General features: G+C 46.6%; 2 protein-coding genes and 1 long non-coding RNA gene across 5 annotated transcripts in view; 1 reads left to right on the top strand and 2 right to left on the bottom strand.

The window, feature by feature from the left end:
- Positions 1 to 17,958, bottom strand: part of LOC309361563 — a 255,050-nt gene that overhangs the window by 79,513 nt on the left and 157,579 nt on the right. The gene's annotated exons all lie outside the window — the stretch shown is intronic.
- SLC31A2 (solute carrier family 31 member 2) overlaps positions 1 to 17,958 on the bottom strand; it is a 766,698-nt gene that overhangs the window by 716,034 nt on the left and 32,706 nt on the right. The window lies entirely within an intron of this gene.
- Positions 1 to 17,958, top strand: part of NIBAN2 (niban apoptosis regulator 2) — a 93,939-nt gene that overhangs the window by 58,348 nt on the left and 17,633 nt on the right. Inside the window, exons 3-5 of the mRNA XM_081896411.1 lie at positions 1,888 to 2,016; positions 3,112 to 3,217; positions 8,639 to 8,806. Coding sequence (XP_081752537.1) covers positions 1,888 to 2,016; positions 3,112 to 3,217; positions 8,639 to 8,806 — 403 coding nt within the window. The remainder of the gene's footprint in view (positions 1 to 1,887; positions 2,017 to 3,111; positions 3,218 to 8,638; positions 8,807 to 17,958) is intronic.

The following is a 17,958-nucleotide window of genomic DNA, read 5'->3' as shown; positions in this document are numbered from 1 at the left end:
AGTTGGGATGTGAGATTCTTCAGGATTGCTAAAGACTACCTCAATGAAAAAGAGAATTACTATTAATTTCTGATGTTAAAAGAAAGCAAAACTACAGGATCATCTGAGGAAATGAATGGAAATGGCTTTGTTAAGGCCAATGACACCTCTTCCCATATGGCAACCTGTGAAACTTACTACACCTGGATATTTTGATAGTACAGTGGTACCTCGGGTTACATACGCTTCAGGTTACATACGCTTCAGGTTACTGACTCCGCTAACCCAGAAATAGTGCTTCAGGTTAAGAACTTTGCTTCAGGATGAGAACAGAAATTGTGCTCTGGCGGCGTGGCAGCAGCAGGAGGCCCCATTAGCTTAAGTGGTGCTTCAGGTTAAGAACAGTTTCAGGTTAAGAACGGACCTCCAGAATGAATTAAGTACTTAACCTGAGGTACCACTGTGTTCTAACATAATGATTACTCGGCCTGTTTCAAGTGTTGGAAGCAGCTTTTGTGCATCTTTGCAACATCCCTCTGAGGCAGGCCTTTCCTACTTTCCAACCAAATGTATCCAGAATACCATTTGCAGGATATGATGCAACAACTCTCCCCAGTAGTGTTCTCCAGTAAACTGGCATTTGGGAGGTCTACGTCTTCTGAATATGGGGGTTCTGTTTTATCATTTAGCTTAATAGCCACTGACAGACCTGCCCTCCTGTCATCCACTCTCTCAAAGTCATCTAAAGCCGCAGCAAAAATCTTGGGAAAGTGATTTCTACAAGGGAATTAAATATAGCATGAAGGAGTGTTTTTCCATCTCTGTCCCAATTTTGTTGGGCAGTTGTGTTTTCTAGCATTATGGGTAGGTGTTCTTCTATATGCTACCTACCTTGATTTCGGTATTTTAAAGTTTTGCGGAGGGTTTAAAGGGAAAAATCTTCTGCTGCATCCAGCATGGAAATGTGCTCTGGCAAAGAAGGAATGAATAGATCACTTCTCCTCCACCAGGGTATTCTCCCTCCTTCAAGGAGTTCCTGATACCATAGTTAGGCAGGGAAACCAAAATGCTTGTTTACAAAGCTATTGTACTACCAACCTTACTGTATGCTTGTGAAACATGGACAACTTACAAACGCCATCTCCAACTTCTCAAAAGATTCCATCAGCGGTGTCTCCGGAAAATCTTACACATCACTTGGGAAGACAGACAAACTAATATCAGTGTACTGGATGAACCAAAGAGCACCAGTGTCGAAGCAATGATTCTTCAACAGCAACTTTGTTGGACTGGTCATGTTGTGCGGATGCCTGATTATCGTCTTCCAAAGCAACTAATCTATTCCAAACTTAAAAATGGAAAGCGTAATGCTGGTGGTCTACAAAAGAGGTTTAAAGACTGTCTCAAGGCAAATCTTAAAAAAATGTAGAATAAACACCAACAAACTGGGAAACACTGGCCTGCGAGCACTCCAGTTGGAGAACAAAGGTGTCATGGACTTTGAAGACACTCGAACTCAGGACGCAAGGGAGAAATGTGCTAAGAGGAAGGCACGCTTGGCAAATCCACACCAGCTCCCACCCAGGAACCAGTGTCCCCACTGTGGAAGGACATGTAAGTCCAGAATTGGCCTCCACTTACGAACTCATTGTTAAAACCGTGTTGATGGAAGACAATCTTACTCGGCTACAAGTGATCACCAAAGAAGAAGAAGAAGAAGAAGAAGAACTAGGAGGGTTATTAAAGACTGAATTTGTTACAGTACTGTTGTCAGCTGGTATGCAAGTCAGGGGGTGAGTGTTTTGCAGAAATGTGTCCTGAAGTCTCATTGCTGCACCTTCTTTCCAGGTTCACTGTATTTTGCTTCTCTCTTTCTCTCTCTCCCCCACCCCACTCACGCCTCTCTAGGTTCCACTGGAGCCACGTACCATCTTCTCGGGGAATCTGTTCCAGTACATGGAAGAAAACAAGAAGTGGAGGAACCGTTTCTGTGTCGTGCCCCATAATTATGGGCTGGTGCTTTATGAGAACAAACTGGTGAGGCCCCTCACTTGGGTTAACAAAGCATGCATTGTGCTTGCTGGTGGGTGGTATTTGGGCAGAGGCGCCTGTCCCACTGGCAGCTTTATAGGTAGAGTCTTGAGCACCTTCTTGAACTCTCTTGTGTTTTGAGGTGATCTCTGGGGATGGCTGCTTCAAGGAGGCCCTCCTACACAGGAGTAGCAGCTCTCTGAGCTGCAAAGCAAACTTCTCCAGCAGTACAATTTGCGCACACTCTCACTTGACCTGGCTGACTGCTCTTTAGTGAAGGCACATAGCTCAGTTGTAGAGCACCTGATTTGCACACGGATGGTCCCTGGTTCAGTCACCAGGGAGGGCTAGGAGAGAACCCCTGCCTGAAACCCTAGAGAGCCATTGGTATTCAATGTTTACAGTACTGAGCTGGTCTTGTGTCAGTATAAGCCAGCTAACACCAGACCCCAGATATTATATTGGAGAAGAGCTGTGATTCAGCAGTAGAGCATCTGCCTTGCATGCAAGAAGTTCCAGGTTTCAATCCCTGGCATCTCCGGGTAGGGCTGGAAGAGACTCCCTGTCTGAAATCTTAGGGGGCTTCTGCCAGTTAGCGTAGACAATACTGTGCCATATTGAGTTCAGTCATTTTCACTTTACTTGGTCTACAGGCCATAAACATCAAATCCAGTATAGGGTGATCAAGGCAGCATCAGGGGGTGGGGAGCAATATACATGCATGCAGACTGCTTTTGAGTAAAGCCCACAACATTACAGACCAGTTCTGATTGAGCTCATCTAGTTTTGATGGCAATTTTGGGGTCTTTTCTTCCTGTTTGGAGTCTTCCATTAAAACTGAATTTTAGTCATATTGCATTCCCCATGTATTGAGAAAATACTGGCAGGTAAGTGAGGGGTCTTATATAGTCTGAGATGGATCTTTGACTGATCTGCTAAGTTCTGTTAATTGCAGAAAGACAGGGTGTAAACATGACTTTATTGAAGGATTAGCAGGGCCTGGATTTTGCTGGAGCAAAGGTCCAGAACCTTGAGTGGCCCAGCAGATCTGATTTGCCTTTGGGACATTCCTGGTATGTGCTTGTTCTTCTCCTTGTGCAGGCCTATGAGAGAGGTCTCCAGCCCCGGATTCTCATCAACAGTGCTGGCTACAAGATCCTCACCTCCTTGGAGCAATACCTGGACCTGGTCAATAGCAATTTGCCAGGTGAGTCCTACTGCCCATCCTTTACCTTCTCGGTGCCAGATGGCTCCATTGTCTTAGGGCTCAGAGGAGCATAGCAGGGGTGATGAGCATGCCCATCTAGATCAGTACTGTCTGCACTGACTGGCAGTGGCTCTCCAGGTTTTTGACACATAACCTTCCCAGCACTGCCCGGAGACCTGGGGTCAGCTGCACAGAAGGTGGATGTTATGCCATTGAGGTGTGGCCCAGGCAGTGACAGTGGCCCGCCAGGCCAATATTCCTGACCCTAGGAACTCCCCCGCAAGCCACACCTTTCACTGGCCCTGTGCACTTGAGAGTTTTTGCCTGGCTGGAATATGTTCTGAAACTCTGATGATGCCTCTTGCTTGCCTGGATGGAGGATGCCGGGGAGACAGGGGGCATCAGACAGGCCCCCACCTGGCTCCGGACGATCACCGGTCTCCCGTGGAACAGCATCAGTCAGTCAGCGACACGAGCCTTAGATACGTTTAGAGACCTGTGCATGCTCTGTCAGCAGAGTGTGTAAATCATCACACAGCAGATGAGGTGGACAGAGGCAGATGTAAGCATTATTTACAGCATTTATTCAGCATAGTTCAGGAACAAAGGAAAACATGTCTGCATCCCTTCGTCTCCGGCAAAACAGCAGTATAGCAAAAGCAACATACAGCGGAAGTTCCCAGCAGACAGTGCTGGGAGTAAACAGGCATGTGATACACAAAAGTCATGCCTGTACCCTTTTAAGGTGGAATGGAACGATATCCTAACAGGAGGGGAGTGTTTGTTGACATTGCCCTACTGCTCAAAGCTAAAATCTACATTCTTCACTCCACCCACTTTTGCCTCTGGTTCTGCCTACTACTGCCCCCCAGGAGGTTGCTCAAAAGGAAATGTGGCCCTTGGGCTGAATAGTTCTCCACTCCTGGTATATGGGTTCCCCGTCCTAAACTGGGCCTCAGTTCTGGATGAGAATGTCGATCCTTCAAGCCGCAGGCAAATTCCAGAGCTCTAATGGCTGGCCAGCTTCTTGTTTTAATTACGATTACTAAGGCCCTTTTGATTATTGGGAGCAAGTTGCTTACTGTTCCCAATAATCATCCATGCTTTCATCTGCCTCTGTTTTGAAATGAGACTGTGAAGTGGCACAGTCTGGCCTATTTGATGTAAAATATGATGTGGCTACATAATATACCTCATTTGGATATAGGAAGTACCCGGGGAGCATCAGCTCTGTTAATGGAGAACAAAGCTATTAGTGGCTATTAGGCACAGCGGATGCGTTTTCCCTTTGCTGCTGTAGGCAGGGTGCCTCTGCATACCAGTCCTGGGAGTCACAAGTGGGGAGAGCTGCTGTTTCATTCAGGTTTCCCATGGGTCTCTGGTTGGCCACTGTGAGAACAGGATGCTGGACTAGATGGACCACTGGCCTGATCCAGCAATGCTCTTCTTAAATTCTTATTTTAATATGTAGACCAGAGATGCCCAGCATGCAGTGTCTTGATCATGACTGAAATGTCATTAACGTTACATTGGACACGATAACTATATTGCATTGTGCTGTATTGCCATCCATAATGTCTCCAGCCTTCCGTCTGCCCTCTCCTTGTTTTGAGGGGTGAGGTGTGCTAGTGCCTCAGCTCAGAAGGGAAAGCAAACCTGCTGCCTGGCCCTTGTGGGAATTGCCAGGCTTTGACACAAGCTGTGTGCGGCTGGCTTGCAAAACCACAGCAGTCAGGGAGTGTGGTTGGTGGGTGTGGTGCAAGGAGGGGTGTCTGTTTCCAAGCAGGACCTTCAAGAAGCCTGAAAGGACATTTGTTTGGAGAAAGGCCGGCTGCCCAGGGCCTGGCAGGTTCCCGCTTGGGATGATGAGGTCAGCTCTTCAGGGAACAGCTGAAGTTATTCAGTTGGACCGCCAGCCGAAGAGGTGAAAGTGTGCAGAGGGAAATCAAGGATTGGTGCAAACATCACAGGAGGTTCATGATGGTTGCAGGGTTTTGTTGATCTGTGGATTCTTATTTAGACCTGAGTAAAACATTGGGCATCCCATTTTCATCCCGAGAGCTGCATGTGCTTCTGGGCAACCTTCTGTGGGGCACGTGCCCCTAGTGCCGTGGGTCAGAACCAGAAGTGAGAGGAGCAACAATGCACAGTAAATGTTGCATTTGTACAGTTAGGCTAATTTCTGCAAACACTCAGCACACTCCTCGCTGCCCTCCACCCAGGCAAGCAAGAGGCATCATCAGGGTTCAAGGACACATTCCAGCCAGGCAAAAAACACTCCAGGAGGGTATGAAGCAGGGCTGGTGAGGGGTGTGGCCTGAGGAGAGGGGCGTGGCCTGGGGACAGGCCTGGAGGTCTTGCTCAGTGTTATTATGTACAATGACTGGCTGCAGCACTCCAGAATTCAGACAGGGATTCTCTCCCAGCCCTACTGGGAGACACTGAAGATTCAGCCTGGGAGATTCTGTGTGTAAGGCAGGTGCTCTGCCACTGAGTTTATATTATTAATAATAATTTATTCATTTCAACTCATTATTTGCTCATTGTGTAGATGTATCAAAGTGGTTTAAAAGTAAAGGGACCCCTGACAGTTAAGTCCAATCATGAATGAGTCTGGGGTTGCGGCGCTCAACTCGCTATACTGGCCGAGGGAGCCGGCGTACAGCTTCCGGGTCATGTGGCCAGCATGACTAAGCTGCTTCTGGTGAACCAGAGCAGTGCACGGAAACGTCGTTTAGCTTCCCGCCGGAGCAGTACCTATTTATCTACTAGCACACGGAAACGCTGTTTAGCTTCCCGCCGGAGCTGTACCTATTTATCTACTTGCACTTTGACGTGCTTTTGAACTACTAGGTTGGCAGGAGCTGGGACCGAGCAACGGGAGCTCACCCCGTCATGGGGATTTGAACCACCAACCTTCCACTTGGCAAACCCTAGGCTCAGTGGTTTACACCACAGCGCCACCCGCATCCCTATCAAAGTGGTTTAAACCCACTTAAAAAACATAAATATACCATAACATTCATAGTCATACAAAAACATATACTATTCATTTAAAAACAAAACTTTATCCACTAAAAAACTGTGGAAAGCTTTGGCATCAAAAACATCATCAAAGTCTGTCAGATGCCTGGGGTTGGGAAGGTGAGCTTTTTACCTGGCGAGGCAGACCTCACTCAAGAGAGCCACAGGGGAAGGCTGCCTTCTTTCTTGTCACAACTCTCTGAGCCTCACTCAAAGAAGGGACCCAGGGTAGGGCCTCAGGTGATGATGTAAGGGTATTGTCCCCTTTTGAGAGGTATTCTAGAATATACTGGGATCCTGATCTATAAAGGTTTATAGGTCAATACCAGCACTTTGTGCCTTCTCAATCTATGTAAGCCTCTAACTTAAAAATAAATAAATCTAACTTTAAAAAGATCTATTCCTGCATTTTGGAAAGCCACTAAAAACGCTATTTATGCATATATATATATTTTTTAAAAGACAACCAAGCATTATGAATTGGACTGTGTAGCTGTTACCCTAGATTGTGCTATATGTTCTGTTTGCCTTGAACCTGTCAGCAGCTGGGCTGCTGCACTAATTTGATGCTTCTGTACTGTTTTCAGAGGCAGCCCTATGTAAAGAGCATGGCAGTAGTCCAGTCCTGAGGTTTCTAGAACATAAATCATAGCAGCCAAGTTATTTACATCCAAATAGGGTTGTAGCCGGGCCACTAGTCTGATTTGACAGAAGGCACTCTGTGTCAGCGTGGCCATCTGTGCCTCAAGTGGCAGTAGTGGGTCCAGGAGCACCCGCAAGACAAGAAACATGCTCCCCAAGTCGTCTCTATTAAGCTCCAGCTCCAGTCCATCCTTGTGACTATGCACTGACCCAGTGCACATTAGCTATGGTCCTTCCCCCAATCCCTGCCTCCCAGATGTTCCCATTTCCTTTGCCTGGGCCTCCAGGGAACTTGCCATCTGCAATCAAATCCAGAAGTGGCAGGTGGGCTGCACGTTTGCCTGGCCTCAGCATCATGTGGCAGACAAATAAAGACAAATCTGCGCCTTGCAGTAGAAACATTTATCTAGTTATTTAGTCTGCTGCCTCTTGCTAAGACTCCTGTTCAAGCTACTGAATCCAAGCATGGCTTCTGACCTACTCCTTGAATGGGTAGGGTGGATTAAAATATGCCAATTCTTTTAAATGGATTTTCTTTTGTTGTTTCTTTTGTTGTGGCAATAATTACTACTGTACTTTTGCATAGAGCAGGGGCAAGGAAGCTTTTTCTACCCGAATGCCACATTCCCTTCTGGACAAGCTTCTGAGGGCCACATGCCAGTGGTGGGTGTAGCAACAAACTTCATTTTTCCTTTGTTGGTTTCTACACACTCCCCTCTCTACCCTCCGCACAGACAGAGAAGAGGCATCAGAATTCAAGAGCACATTGCAGCTAGGCAAAAATACTTGGAGTGTGAAACAGGGCCTGTGTGGGTGTGGCCTGTGGAGAGGGGTGTGGCTTGGGGAGGGTTCCAAGAGCCAGCTAAAAAGGCATGGAGAGCCACGTTTGGCCCCCAGGTTTGAAATTTCCCAGTAATGGTATAGCACTTTCAAGGGTCCAAAAGTGATTGGTGTTGCAGTTCTGACAGTGACCTTGGAAGGAGGAGGATGGCAAAACTTGTGGCCCTCCCAGATGTTGCTGGAATACAACTCCCATCATCACTGGCCATTCTGGCTGGGACCAATGGCCGTCGCTGGGTCCAACAACATCTGGAGGGCACCAGTTTGGGGAAGAGCAAAGTATATGTTACCAGCACTGGGGGGGGGGGCAATTCACTGTGTGATCTGGATGAATCTCCAATCTAAGCAGTGCTGCTCCACAGAGGCAACACATGGGCATGTGATGGGTAAGCTCTCCTGAAAGTTAAGGTAGTTCTTGCTAGTTGCTACCTCTCTGCATGAGGAGGGAATTTGCACAGTCTGTGTATCAGGCATGACTGGAGAGAACAATGGGCTTCCTCAGCCTCTGGTGACTCCACTTCCCTGTGTGAGTTTCTGCTGTGCCCTGGCTTCCTGGCAGAGAGTGGCAGTGTTCAAAAGTGCAATGGGCGGTCTTCTTTGAGGCCAGATATTCCTTGTGTTTAGGCAGTGACTGAATTACCCATTTGGGAAGGAGGCAAGATTCAGCATGGGGAATGATGCAGAGTAGCAACAGAGATCTTCCTATCAAGTCCAGCATCCTGTTCTCTCAACCGACTAGCCAGATGCCTGTGTGAATCCCACATAAGCGCAAATGCCCTCGTCTGCTGGCCTCTCTGACTGTGTGTGTTTTTCCAGTCAGGAATAAATCACATGATGTGTGCCAAGCTTTGAAAGTGGTTTCTTCCTAGCTCTGCCACTGTCACACCTGTCTCTTCATGTTTTTTTGTCCCCCAGGTTCTGCACCCAAATCGGGAAACACCTCTGTCTTCAAATGCCCCACAGAGTTCCCTCTCATCCTATGGCACCCTTACGCCCGGCACTACTACTTCTGCGTGATGACCGGGAAGGAGCATGAGAAGTGGCGAGCCGTTTTTCAGGACTGCGTGCGCCACTGCAACAATGGTAAGTCAGTCAGAGACTGCCGCTTTAGCCTCACGGTGGACAGCAGAGGCTGCATTCACACAACAGCCTATTCCATTTCCCCCATGGTTTCACTTGACATTGTATGTTTGAGCCTGCATATGATGTAAATGCCGCTTCCAGAACTAATGAAATATGGGCATAGAAAAGATTCCAGCAAGCGTTTAAAGGTTAAAACAGAAGGTGCTTGCTGAATCTCTTTATGCAGGTTCCCTGAGGATTATTTGTTTGGTTAACAACATTTGTATGACATTTGACTGTAGTAAAATCTCTAAGCAGTTTACAAGAAATATAAATACAGATTTAATAGTAAATAATAAAAACAAAATACCATTAACAATAATTAAAATTAACAGTAAAAGAGATTCAAACAGATTAACATTTCTGTGTCTGGATTGGCTTCCCTGAAGAAGAAAAAATGTTTTAAGTGTTCTCCAACAGAGTACAGTGAAGGTGTCTGCCTAATGTCAATAGGCAGGGAGTTCCAAAGTATAAGGGTCCACAAGTATTAATGTGGCATCTGTAATAGTTCCATGGACTGAAGCAGTCAAGTGGGCTCATATGGGGCAAGTAAACTTGTCCCAAGCCATTAAGTGCTTTGAATACCAATAGGAACACCTTGAACTTGGCCTGGTAACAGATTGGCACCCAGTGCAGATATCCTTTACCCTCACTCTGAACATAGTAGGACTTCCTCAACTGCAGCATGACTGACTAATTAATGGGCATGTATCTTCTACTTAGGGATGCGGGTGGCGCTGTAGGTTAAACCACAGAGCCTAGGACTTGCCGATCAGAAGGTCGGCGGTTCCATTCCCCGCGACGGGGTGAGCTCCTGTTGCTTGGTCCCTGGTCCAGCCAACATAGCAGTTTGAAAGCACGTTAAAGTGCAAGTAGATAAATAGGTACCGCTCCGGCGGAAAGGTAAATGGAGTTTCCGTGCGCTGCTCTGGTTTGCCAGAAACGGCTGAGTCATGCTGGCCACATGACCCGGAAGCTGTATGCCGGCTCCCTCGGCCAATAAAGCGTGATGAGCACCACAACCCCAGAGTCAACAACAACTGGACCTAATGGTCAGGGGTCCCTTTACCTATCTTCTATTTAACCTCCTCTAGGAAAGGAGAGTGCTCCACCTTCAGAGGTTTAACTGCTAAACAGCGTTTATACCTCTAGGAAGTTGTTCTTGACATATTCAGTCAAAATCTTCTTTCTTGCAGTATCAACTGTTTTATTCTAGCAGAGGCAAGAAGGAATAAGTATGGAAGAACATTGTGGAAAAGCATGTGTGTGTGTGAATGCCTTATGGATTGAGGCCAATGGCCCATCTAGTCCAGCATCTCTTCTCCCAGATGCCCCAGTCGGAAGCCTGAAAGCAGGATCTGTGTGGAACAATGCTCTCCTCACTCAGGATCCCCAGCAAAGGAAAGGTTTCTCCAACATAGGAGGCAGAGCATAGCCATCATGGCCAGGAGTTATGGATAGCCTTATCCTCCACAAATTTGTCTAATTCTCTTTTAAAGGCATTCAAGATGGTGGCCATTACTACCTCAGGCAGGAGCAGATTGCATAGCGGAACTATGTGCTGTGTGAATATATATACAGTGGTACCTCGCTTCAGGTTACATACGCTTCAGGTTACAGACTCCGCTAACCCAGAAATATTACCTCGGGTTAAGAACTTTGCTTCAGGATGAGAATAGAAATCGTGCAGCAGCGGGAGGCCCCATTAGCTAAAGTGGTGCTTCAGGTTAAGAACTGTTTCAGGTTAAGAACGGACCTCCAGAACGCATTAAGTACATAACCAGAGGTACCACTGTATTCACAACATGTTTATATTTTAAATAAACCTGTCTCATTTCTTCCTCCCCTTTCTCACATAAGTCTCCCTGCCCAGTTTTTTTCCTTTCCCCCCAAATACAATTCAAAATTCGTATAAACAGGGGTAGTAATAATAATAATACAACAACAAATTTCAAAGAAAAACAGTGTGGGAAAATATCCAAATGCCTGCAGGTAACTGCTGCAGAGGTTAAAACAGTGGTTTTCTAACAGAGGTCCCCAGGAAACAAAAAGTTTGGGTGCATTGTAGAATGGCGAGCGTCTTGAGTTTTGTGAGATCTGGTGCTTCTGGGGTTTGAACCTGGGACCTTCTGCATACAAAGCAGATGCTCTACCATTGAGCTATGGCCCTTGCTGCAAGCTTCTGGCATGGCTACAAAGAGGCCATGTAAATTTCAGTCTCTGCTTCTCATCAGCTTTGAGTCACCCTCTGCCAACCGTGACAAAGTTTGTCTGATGAACTTACATTTTTTGATGGGAACTGTTTTGGATGTTGTGAGTATAGGATTCTGAGCAGGCACAGGGAGTGAGCAACTGGTGGAGCAACATGATGTGTCTTTTCCACAGCTGGGTCTCAAGTTGCAGTTTGTTGAGCTCCACAGCTTCAGCCAAAGAGATGCTTTGGAAGAGAGCAGAGCGGTGCCCAGACTTACCAACTGGGAACACCTCTCTTATAATCCGGCCTCAGAATTATTTGTTTATCTGTGGTGATGAATTTGTTAATAGCAGCAGTGTTGCAGTTTTGTTTATTTATTTTATTTAACGACATATATACAGTCATGGGGAAAAGAAAGTGCACCCTCTGTGGTTTTACATATCAGGACATAATAGCAATCATCTGTTCCCTAGCAGGTCTTAAAATCAGGAAAACACAACCTCAGATTAACAACAACACATGACATATTACACCGTGTCATCATTTATTAAACAGAAATGAAGCCAAGATGGAGAAATCATGTGTGAAAAACTAAGTACACCCTTACTGCTTCCATACGAATTAAGAGGCTAAGTAGCAGATTAGGACTGCTAATAAAATGCCCTTGCTTAATTGATCATCAGCAAGTGTGCCCACTTCTATAAAAGCAAAGATGATACAATGCTCTTAGAGAAGCAGCTGCTGTTGCCAGTGAAACTGGGAAGAGTTCTAAGGGCATCTTCAACCAGTTTAAAGTCCATCATTCTACAATGAGAAAGATTATTCAAAATTGGAAAATGTTAAAGACATCACAGCAAATTCACCTCAAGGTCAGACCTGCAATGCTCAGAGAAATTGCCAAAAACCCAAGAATTACATCTCAGGCTCTACAGGCCTCAGTTAGCAATGTTAAATGTTAAAGTTCATGACAGTGCAATTAGAAAAAGACAGAACAAGTATGGTTTGTTTGGAAGGGTTTCCAGGAGAAAGCCTCGTCTCTCTAAAAATAATATGGCAGCATGGCTTTGGTTTGCAAAGTTGCATCTGGACAAACCACAAGACTTCTGGAACAATGTCCTTTGGACAGAAGAGACCAAAGTGGAGATGTTTGGCTCTATTGCACAGTGCCATGTTTAGCAAAAACCAAACACAGCATATCAGCACAAGCACCTCATACCAACTGTCAAGCACGGTGGAGGGGTGATTATTTGGGCTTGTTTTGCAGCCACAGGACCTGGGAACCTTGCAGTCATTGAGTCTACCATGAACTCCTCAGTATACCAAAGTATCCTGCAGTCAAATGTGTGGCCATCTGCCCAACAGCTGAAGTTTGGCTGAAATCGGGTCATGCACCAGCAAATCTACAACAGAAGTTTTGTACAACATTTTGTTGTTGTTGTTTAGTCATTTAGTTGTGTCCGACTCTTTGCGACCCCATGGATGCCAGGCACTCCTGGCATCCACTGCCTTCTGCAGTTTGGTCAAATTCACGCTGGTAGCTTCGAGAACACTGTCCAACCATCTCGTCCTCTGTCCTCCCCTTCTCCTTCTGCCCTCTATCTTTGCCAACATCAGGGTCTTTACCAGGGAGTCTTCTCTTCTCATGAGGTGGCCAAAGTCTTGGAGCCTCAGCTTCACGATCTGTCCTTCCAGTGAGCACTCAGGGCTGATTTCCTTAAGAATGGATACGTTTGATCTTCTTGCAGTCCATGGGACTCTCAAGAGTCTCCTCCAGCACCATAATTCAAAAGTTCAGTTCTTCGGCGGTCAGCCTTCTTTATGGTCCAGCTCTCACTTCCATACATCGCTACTGGGAAAACCATAGCTTTTACTATATGGACCTTTGTTGACAAGGTGATGTCTTTGCTTTTCAAGATGCTGTCTAGGTTTGTCATTGCTTTCCTCCCAAGAAGCAGGCGTCTTTTAATTTCGTGACTGCTGTCACCATCTGCCGTGATCATGGAGCCCAAGAAAGTGAAATCTCTCACTGCCTCCATTTCTTCCCCTTCTATTTGCCAGGAGGTGATGGGTCCAGTGGCCATGATCTTCGTTTTTTTGATGTTGAGCTTCAGACCATATTTCTTTCACCCTCATTAAATGGTTCTTTAATTCCTCCTCACTTTCTGCCATCAAGGTTGTGTCATCTGCATATCTGAGATTGTTGATATTTCTTCCAGCAATTTTAGAGAGAGCTTTCTCTTTTGATTGAATCAACTCTTTTTCTAATCTACAGTAAATGGTTCTGTAGTGAGAAAAAAGGAGAAAAGAACAGAATCAAAGCGTTGCAATGGCCCAGTCAAACTCGAGACATCAACCCAATTGAAATGCTGCCCGGGACCTTAAGAGAGCTGTGCATAAATAAATGCCAGAAAACCTCAATGAACCGAAACAACGTTGTAAAGAAGAATGGGCCAAAATTCCTCCACAACAATGTGACAGATGGATAAAGTCCTGCAGAAAACAATTACTTCATGGTATTGCTGCTAAAGGTGGTTCTACAAGCTATTGAATCATAAGGTGTACTTAGTTTTTCACACATGGCTTTTCCATTTTGGCTTTATTTCTGTTAAAATAAATAATGAAACAGTGTAATATGTCCTGTGTTGTTCATCTGAGGTTGTATTTACCTGATTTTAAGACCTGCTAAGGAATAGATGATTGTTATTATGTCTTCATATGTAAAACCACAGTATTCAAAGAGGGTGCACTTTCTTTTTCCTGTGACTGTATGTTGCTGGATTGTAAGAAAACCTCTTAGCGGTTTACAAAAAATATAAAAACAAAACGTCCTCAATTTTAAAAAGAAGACTAGTAAAAGTAAGATATTTTAAAAGATGCAAGAGATCACTAAAATCAACAGTAGCTGAAAAGAGATGAAATACAAGCAACTTCTGCATGTCTGGAAAGCCTTGCCTAAACAAAGATATTTTTAGCAAGCGCCAAAAAGAATATAGCAAAGGCTTAATATTAATAGGCAGGGAGTGTAGGTGCTGTAAGATTGATTTATTTGGAGTGCGGAATAAGTATTATGCAGCACCTATGACAGTGCTAGTTCTGCAGATTGAAGCAACAAAGTGGTAAGGCGATCCTGCAAGTAAACCAATCCCAAGGTGTTAAAGGCATTAGTAATAGTAGCACCTTGAACTTAGTCCAACAGCAGATAGGCCAGTGTTTCCCAACCTTGTGCCTCCAGCTGTTTTTGGACTACAATTCCCATCATCCCTTGCCACTGGTCTTGCTAGTCAGGGATGATGGGAGTTGTAGTTCAAAAACAGCTGGAGGCACAAGGTTGGGAAACACTGAGATAGGCAACCACTGCAGCTCTCTGAGCAGATGTGTTATGTGCAGACAGGGCCTCACTCCTGTCAGCATTCATGTTGCAGCATTCTGTACCAACTGCACCCTTCAGGTCAAGCTCAAGGGAAGCCCCACATAGAGTGCATTGCAACAATCCAACCTTGAAGTCACCATTGCCGGAATTACTATGACCAAGGTTGTTGGTGCTATTTGTTAGTAGGGCTGGCAGTGTGTGCTCCTGATGGTCACAGAATGAAGAAGGCATGATTCTAGAGCAGATGTTGTTAGGCTCCAGCTCCCATCAGCCCCGGCCAAAATGGCCTGTGCCCAGGGATTATGGGAGTTGCAGTCCAAAACCTCTGAAGTGCAGGTTAGCACAGGCTGGTGTAAAGACAAGCCAGTGCATAGATTTCACTGGTTGGGCATTTAAATTACTGAATGGAATAACAGCCTTCCCAAAGGGCTGGCTCAATACATTTTGGCACCTGAGGTAGATCTCTAAATAGTGTCCCACTCCCCAGCAGGGGAAAAGGGGGGCGGATGGAAGATCTGCATCAGGAACAAGGGGGAAAGAAGGATCGCCATCAGGATCTGCTGCCCCTGTGGATCCTGTCGCCTGAGGTGGTTGCCTCACCGTTCTTCATGGGTGGGCCAGCCCTGCCTGCCCATGTCCATCAAAGCCATTTCCACTGATGCCCATTTTCTGTTTAAGGGATTCTCAACACAAATATTCCTACATCTTCCCGATGTTGTTGTACTACAACTCCCATCATCCATGACCACGGCGGAATTGGCTGGGGCTGACAGGAGTTGTAGTCGGACTGACCTCTGGATCAAATCACATGGGCAGCTTTTGCCGGCCTGGTGCCCTCCAGATGGTTTGGAATACAATTCCTATGAGCCCTAGGGCACAGTTTACCTTTCACTCATCTTTAGTGCCAACCTTGAAGGAGGGGAAGAGGAGGGATACTTGTGCAATAAATTAGCATTATTTATATGGTGTTTGTGTGCGCTTGCACTTGAATATCATTTTTTTAAAAAAATGGAACTGCAGATCTGTTGGATAGCTTTTCTCTGAGGCATGCCTCACAGCCACCTTCCTTTGAATGGGCACGCAAATATTGATTGATTGATTCTGAGAATCTGCAGGAGCTGTGGGCCTTTTTTCTCACCTGGGGACAAATTAATGCCTTCCCCAAGCTCCAATTAAGGTGAGCTCTTCCCAGCACCTGCTAGAGCCTAAACCGCTGTTAGCTATGCTCCCCCACCCCGCCCTTTTACTGCTTCCTGCTGCAAAGTTGTGCAAACTTTCTGTCCATAGTGGGCCCTTGGCATGCTTTAGCAGGTTCTGACAGGGTCAAGCATCACCACCACCCTCTTTTCCCTCCTCCTCCTGCACCGCTCTGTGGGCTTGCAGCCCTGCCCTGCGCAGGGTGAGGCTTTGCTGGCAGAGGGTGGCATTTTCGATGCGGTGATCCCCGCCCATCCTGTCCTCTCCTTTTCTCTCTTGGCAGGTTTCCCGCTGCCTGGGCTACGTGGAATGCGTTGTGCGGGTGGGAGAGCATTAGAATGCCAGGCTAGAAAGCCATCCATCACCCCTCCCCACCCCCTTGGGGAGGACTTCCCTCTGAAATTCCTTTTCCCACCCTGAACTGGGCAGATCCTTCCACGGTGCTTACAATAAACCACCCTGTCCTTTCCCCTCCTTCCCTTTCCTCCCTGCTTTCTTTCAAGCTGCAACGTTTTGAGAGTTCACTCCCAGTACGTGTGCTGTTTTGTTATTTTAAGTTTATGTCCTTTGCAGTCACGTTTTAATTTATTGCTGGGCTCAGATGGCTCAGCGCCACCTCCTTAAATGAAGGAGTCGTCGTTAGGCTGCATGTTGTGCAACTGACCCGTGGGACAAGGTCATGTGTGCAAGAGAGATTGCAAGGTTGGCTTTCTGTGCTTTTATTTATTTATTCCTCTTTATGAAAACCTACCACACACACACCTGTCCTTGTCCTGGCCTTTCCATCTAGCCCTCAGAAATTGCCCCACACTCCCCTCTCCCTTCACCAGGTCTGTTTTGCACCTTCCTAATGAGTTTTTGCCTGGCTGGAATGTGCCCTTGAACTCTGATCATGCCTCTTGCATGCCTGGACAGAGGGGTGTGCATAGCCTGCAGCCCAAAGGTAAAATCTGCATTCGTAATGTCTCTGGTCCTGCCACTCAGAAAGTTGCCTAGTAGGAAATGTTCTGCACCCCAGTATCACATGGGGATAGACCCACATGGACTGTGCCACCTCAACAGGCATGTGGGATGGTGCTTATTGGAGCCCTCTGCTAACTTGCTGTGCTCCAGAGGTTTTGGACTTCAAAATCTGGGTCTGGGCTGATGTGAGCTGGAGCCTAACAACATCTGCTCTAAAATCAGGCCTGCTTCATGTTGTGAGCTTCAGGAGCATACACTGTCAGCCCTGCTGAGCAGTAACAACAACCTTAACCATAGTTGTTCAGGCAATGGTGACTTCAAAATCTCCTTGTCTTGCTGGAGGGCAAGAACAAAATTGCTAGTCATCCCCAGGCAGGACTGCAGTGGGGTGGCACTGGATCATCTCACCTTCCAGAATCTTTCAAGGGAGATGCTGGGCAGCCAGCCGTATACATGTTCTCTCTGTGTGTGTGTGTTCTGCCACATGCCTGGGAAATGTTCATGCTGGCTTTCGGAACCCATCCACGATCAGCAGCCCTGCACCCCCTTACGCCAAAATGGAGCCAGAGAAATGTCCTGAGGTTCATTCTTTCCTCCACCCATCCTCCTCCTGCCTCCGTCCATGGCTGCATTTATTTCCCAAGCCTATCTGAAGGGGAACGGCTGCCGCTCAGTGGCAGACCATCTGTGTTGCATGCAAAAGGCCCCAGGTCCAGTCCCCAGTGGCATCTCCCAAGTGGCACTGGGAGTGACCCCTGTCTGAAAGCCCTAGAGAGCAGCTTCCAGTTGGTGTGGACAGTACTGAGCAAGATGGACCAATGCTCTGACTCAGCATAAGGCAGATCCCTGTGTTCCTGTTTCTGTCTGAATTATGAGGACTAGAACCTTAGTTTATGGTTAGGAGGAAGACTGTAGCTCAATGGCTGGGCATCTGTTTGCACACAGAAGATCCCAGGTTCAGTCTCTCAACATCTGGGAGGACTGGGAACGTCCCGTTCCTGGAAGCCTTGGAGAGTCATGGCCAGTCATTATAGGCAGTACTGAACTAGATGGACCAATGATATGGCAAATATATGGCAGGTTCCTGTTTTCCTAAGGAGATGGTGGTTCTGGATCTAGAGAGGCAGGGTGGTGGTGGTAGAGGAAGTGAATCCTTTCCATAGGATCTCACGCATGTGCGCAGCCACAGAACCTGGCTGCAGCATCTGGTGTCTCTGAATCCTACTGGGTAGGAAATAGTATTTGTAACGGGGGCAGGAGAGAGTCATGGCCACATTCTGCGTAGCTCCTTGCCTTCCCTGAGGACGGACAAAATATGCTCTTGTGATGTACCAGGCATCCGGTATTCTTCTTCCACCAGTGTTGAAACAGCCCCTTTTGTTGTTGTTC

Source organism: Podarcis melisellensis (assembly GCF_964234715.1).
Source record: "Podarcis melisellensis genome assembly, chromosome: Z".
NCBI classification, from domain to species: domain Eukaryota; kingdom Metazoa; phylum Chordata; class Lepidosauria; order Squamata; family Lacertidae; genus Podarcis; species Podarcis melisellensis.
The sequence above is the reverse complement of the archived record's forward strand: the minus strand, read 5'-3'. Positions and strand labels throughout refer to the sequence as shown.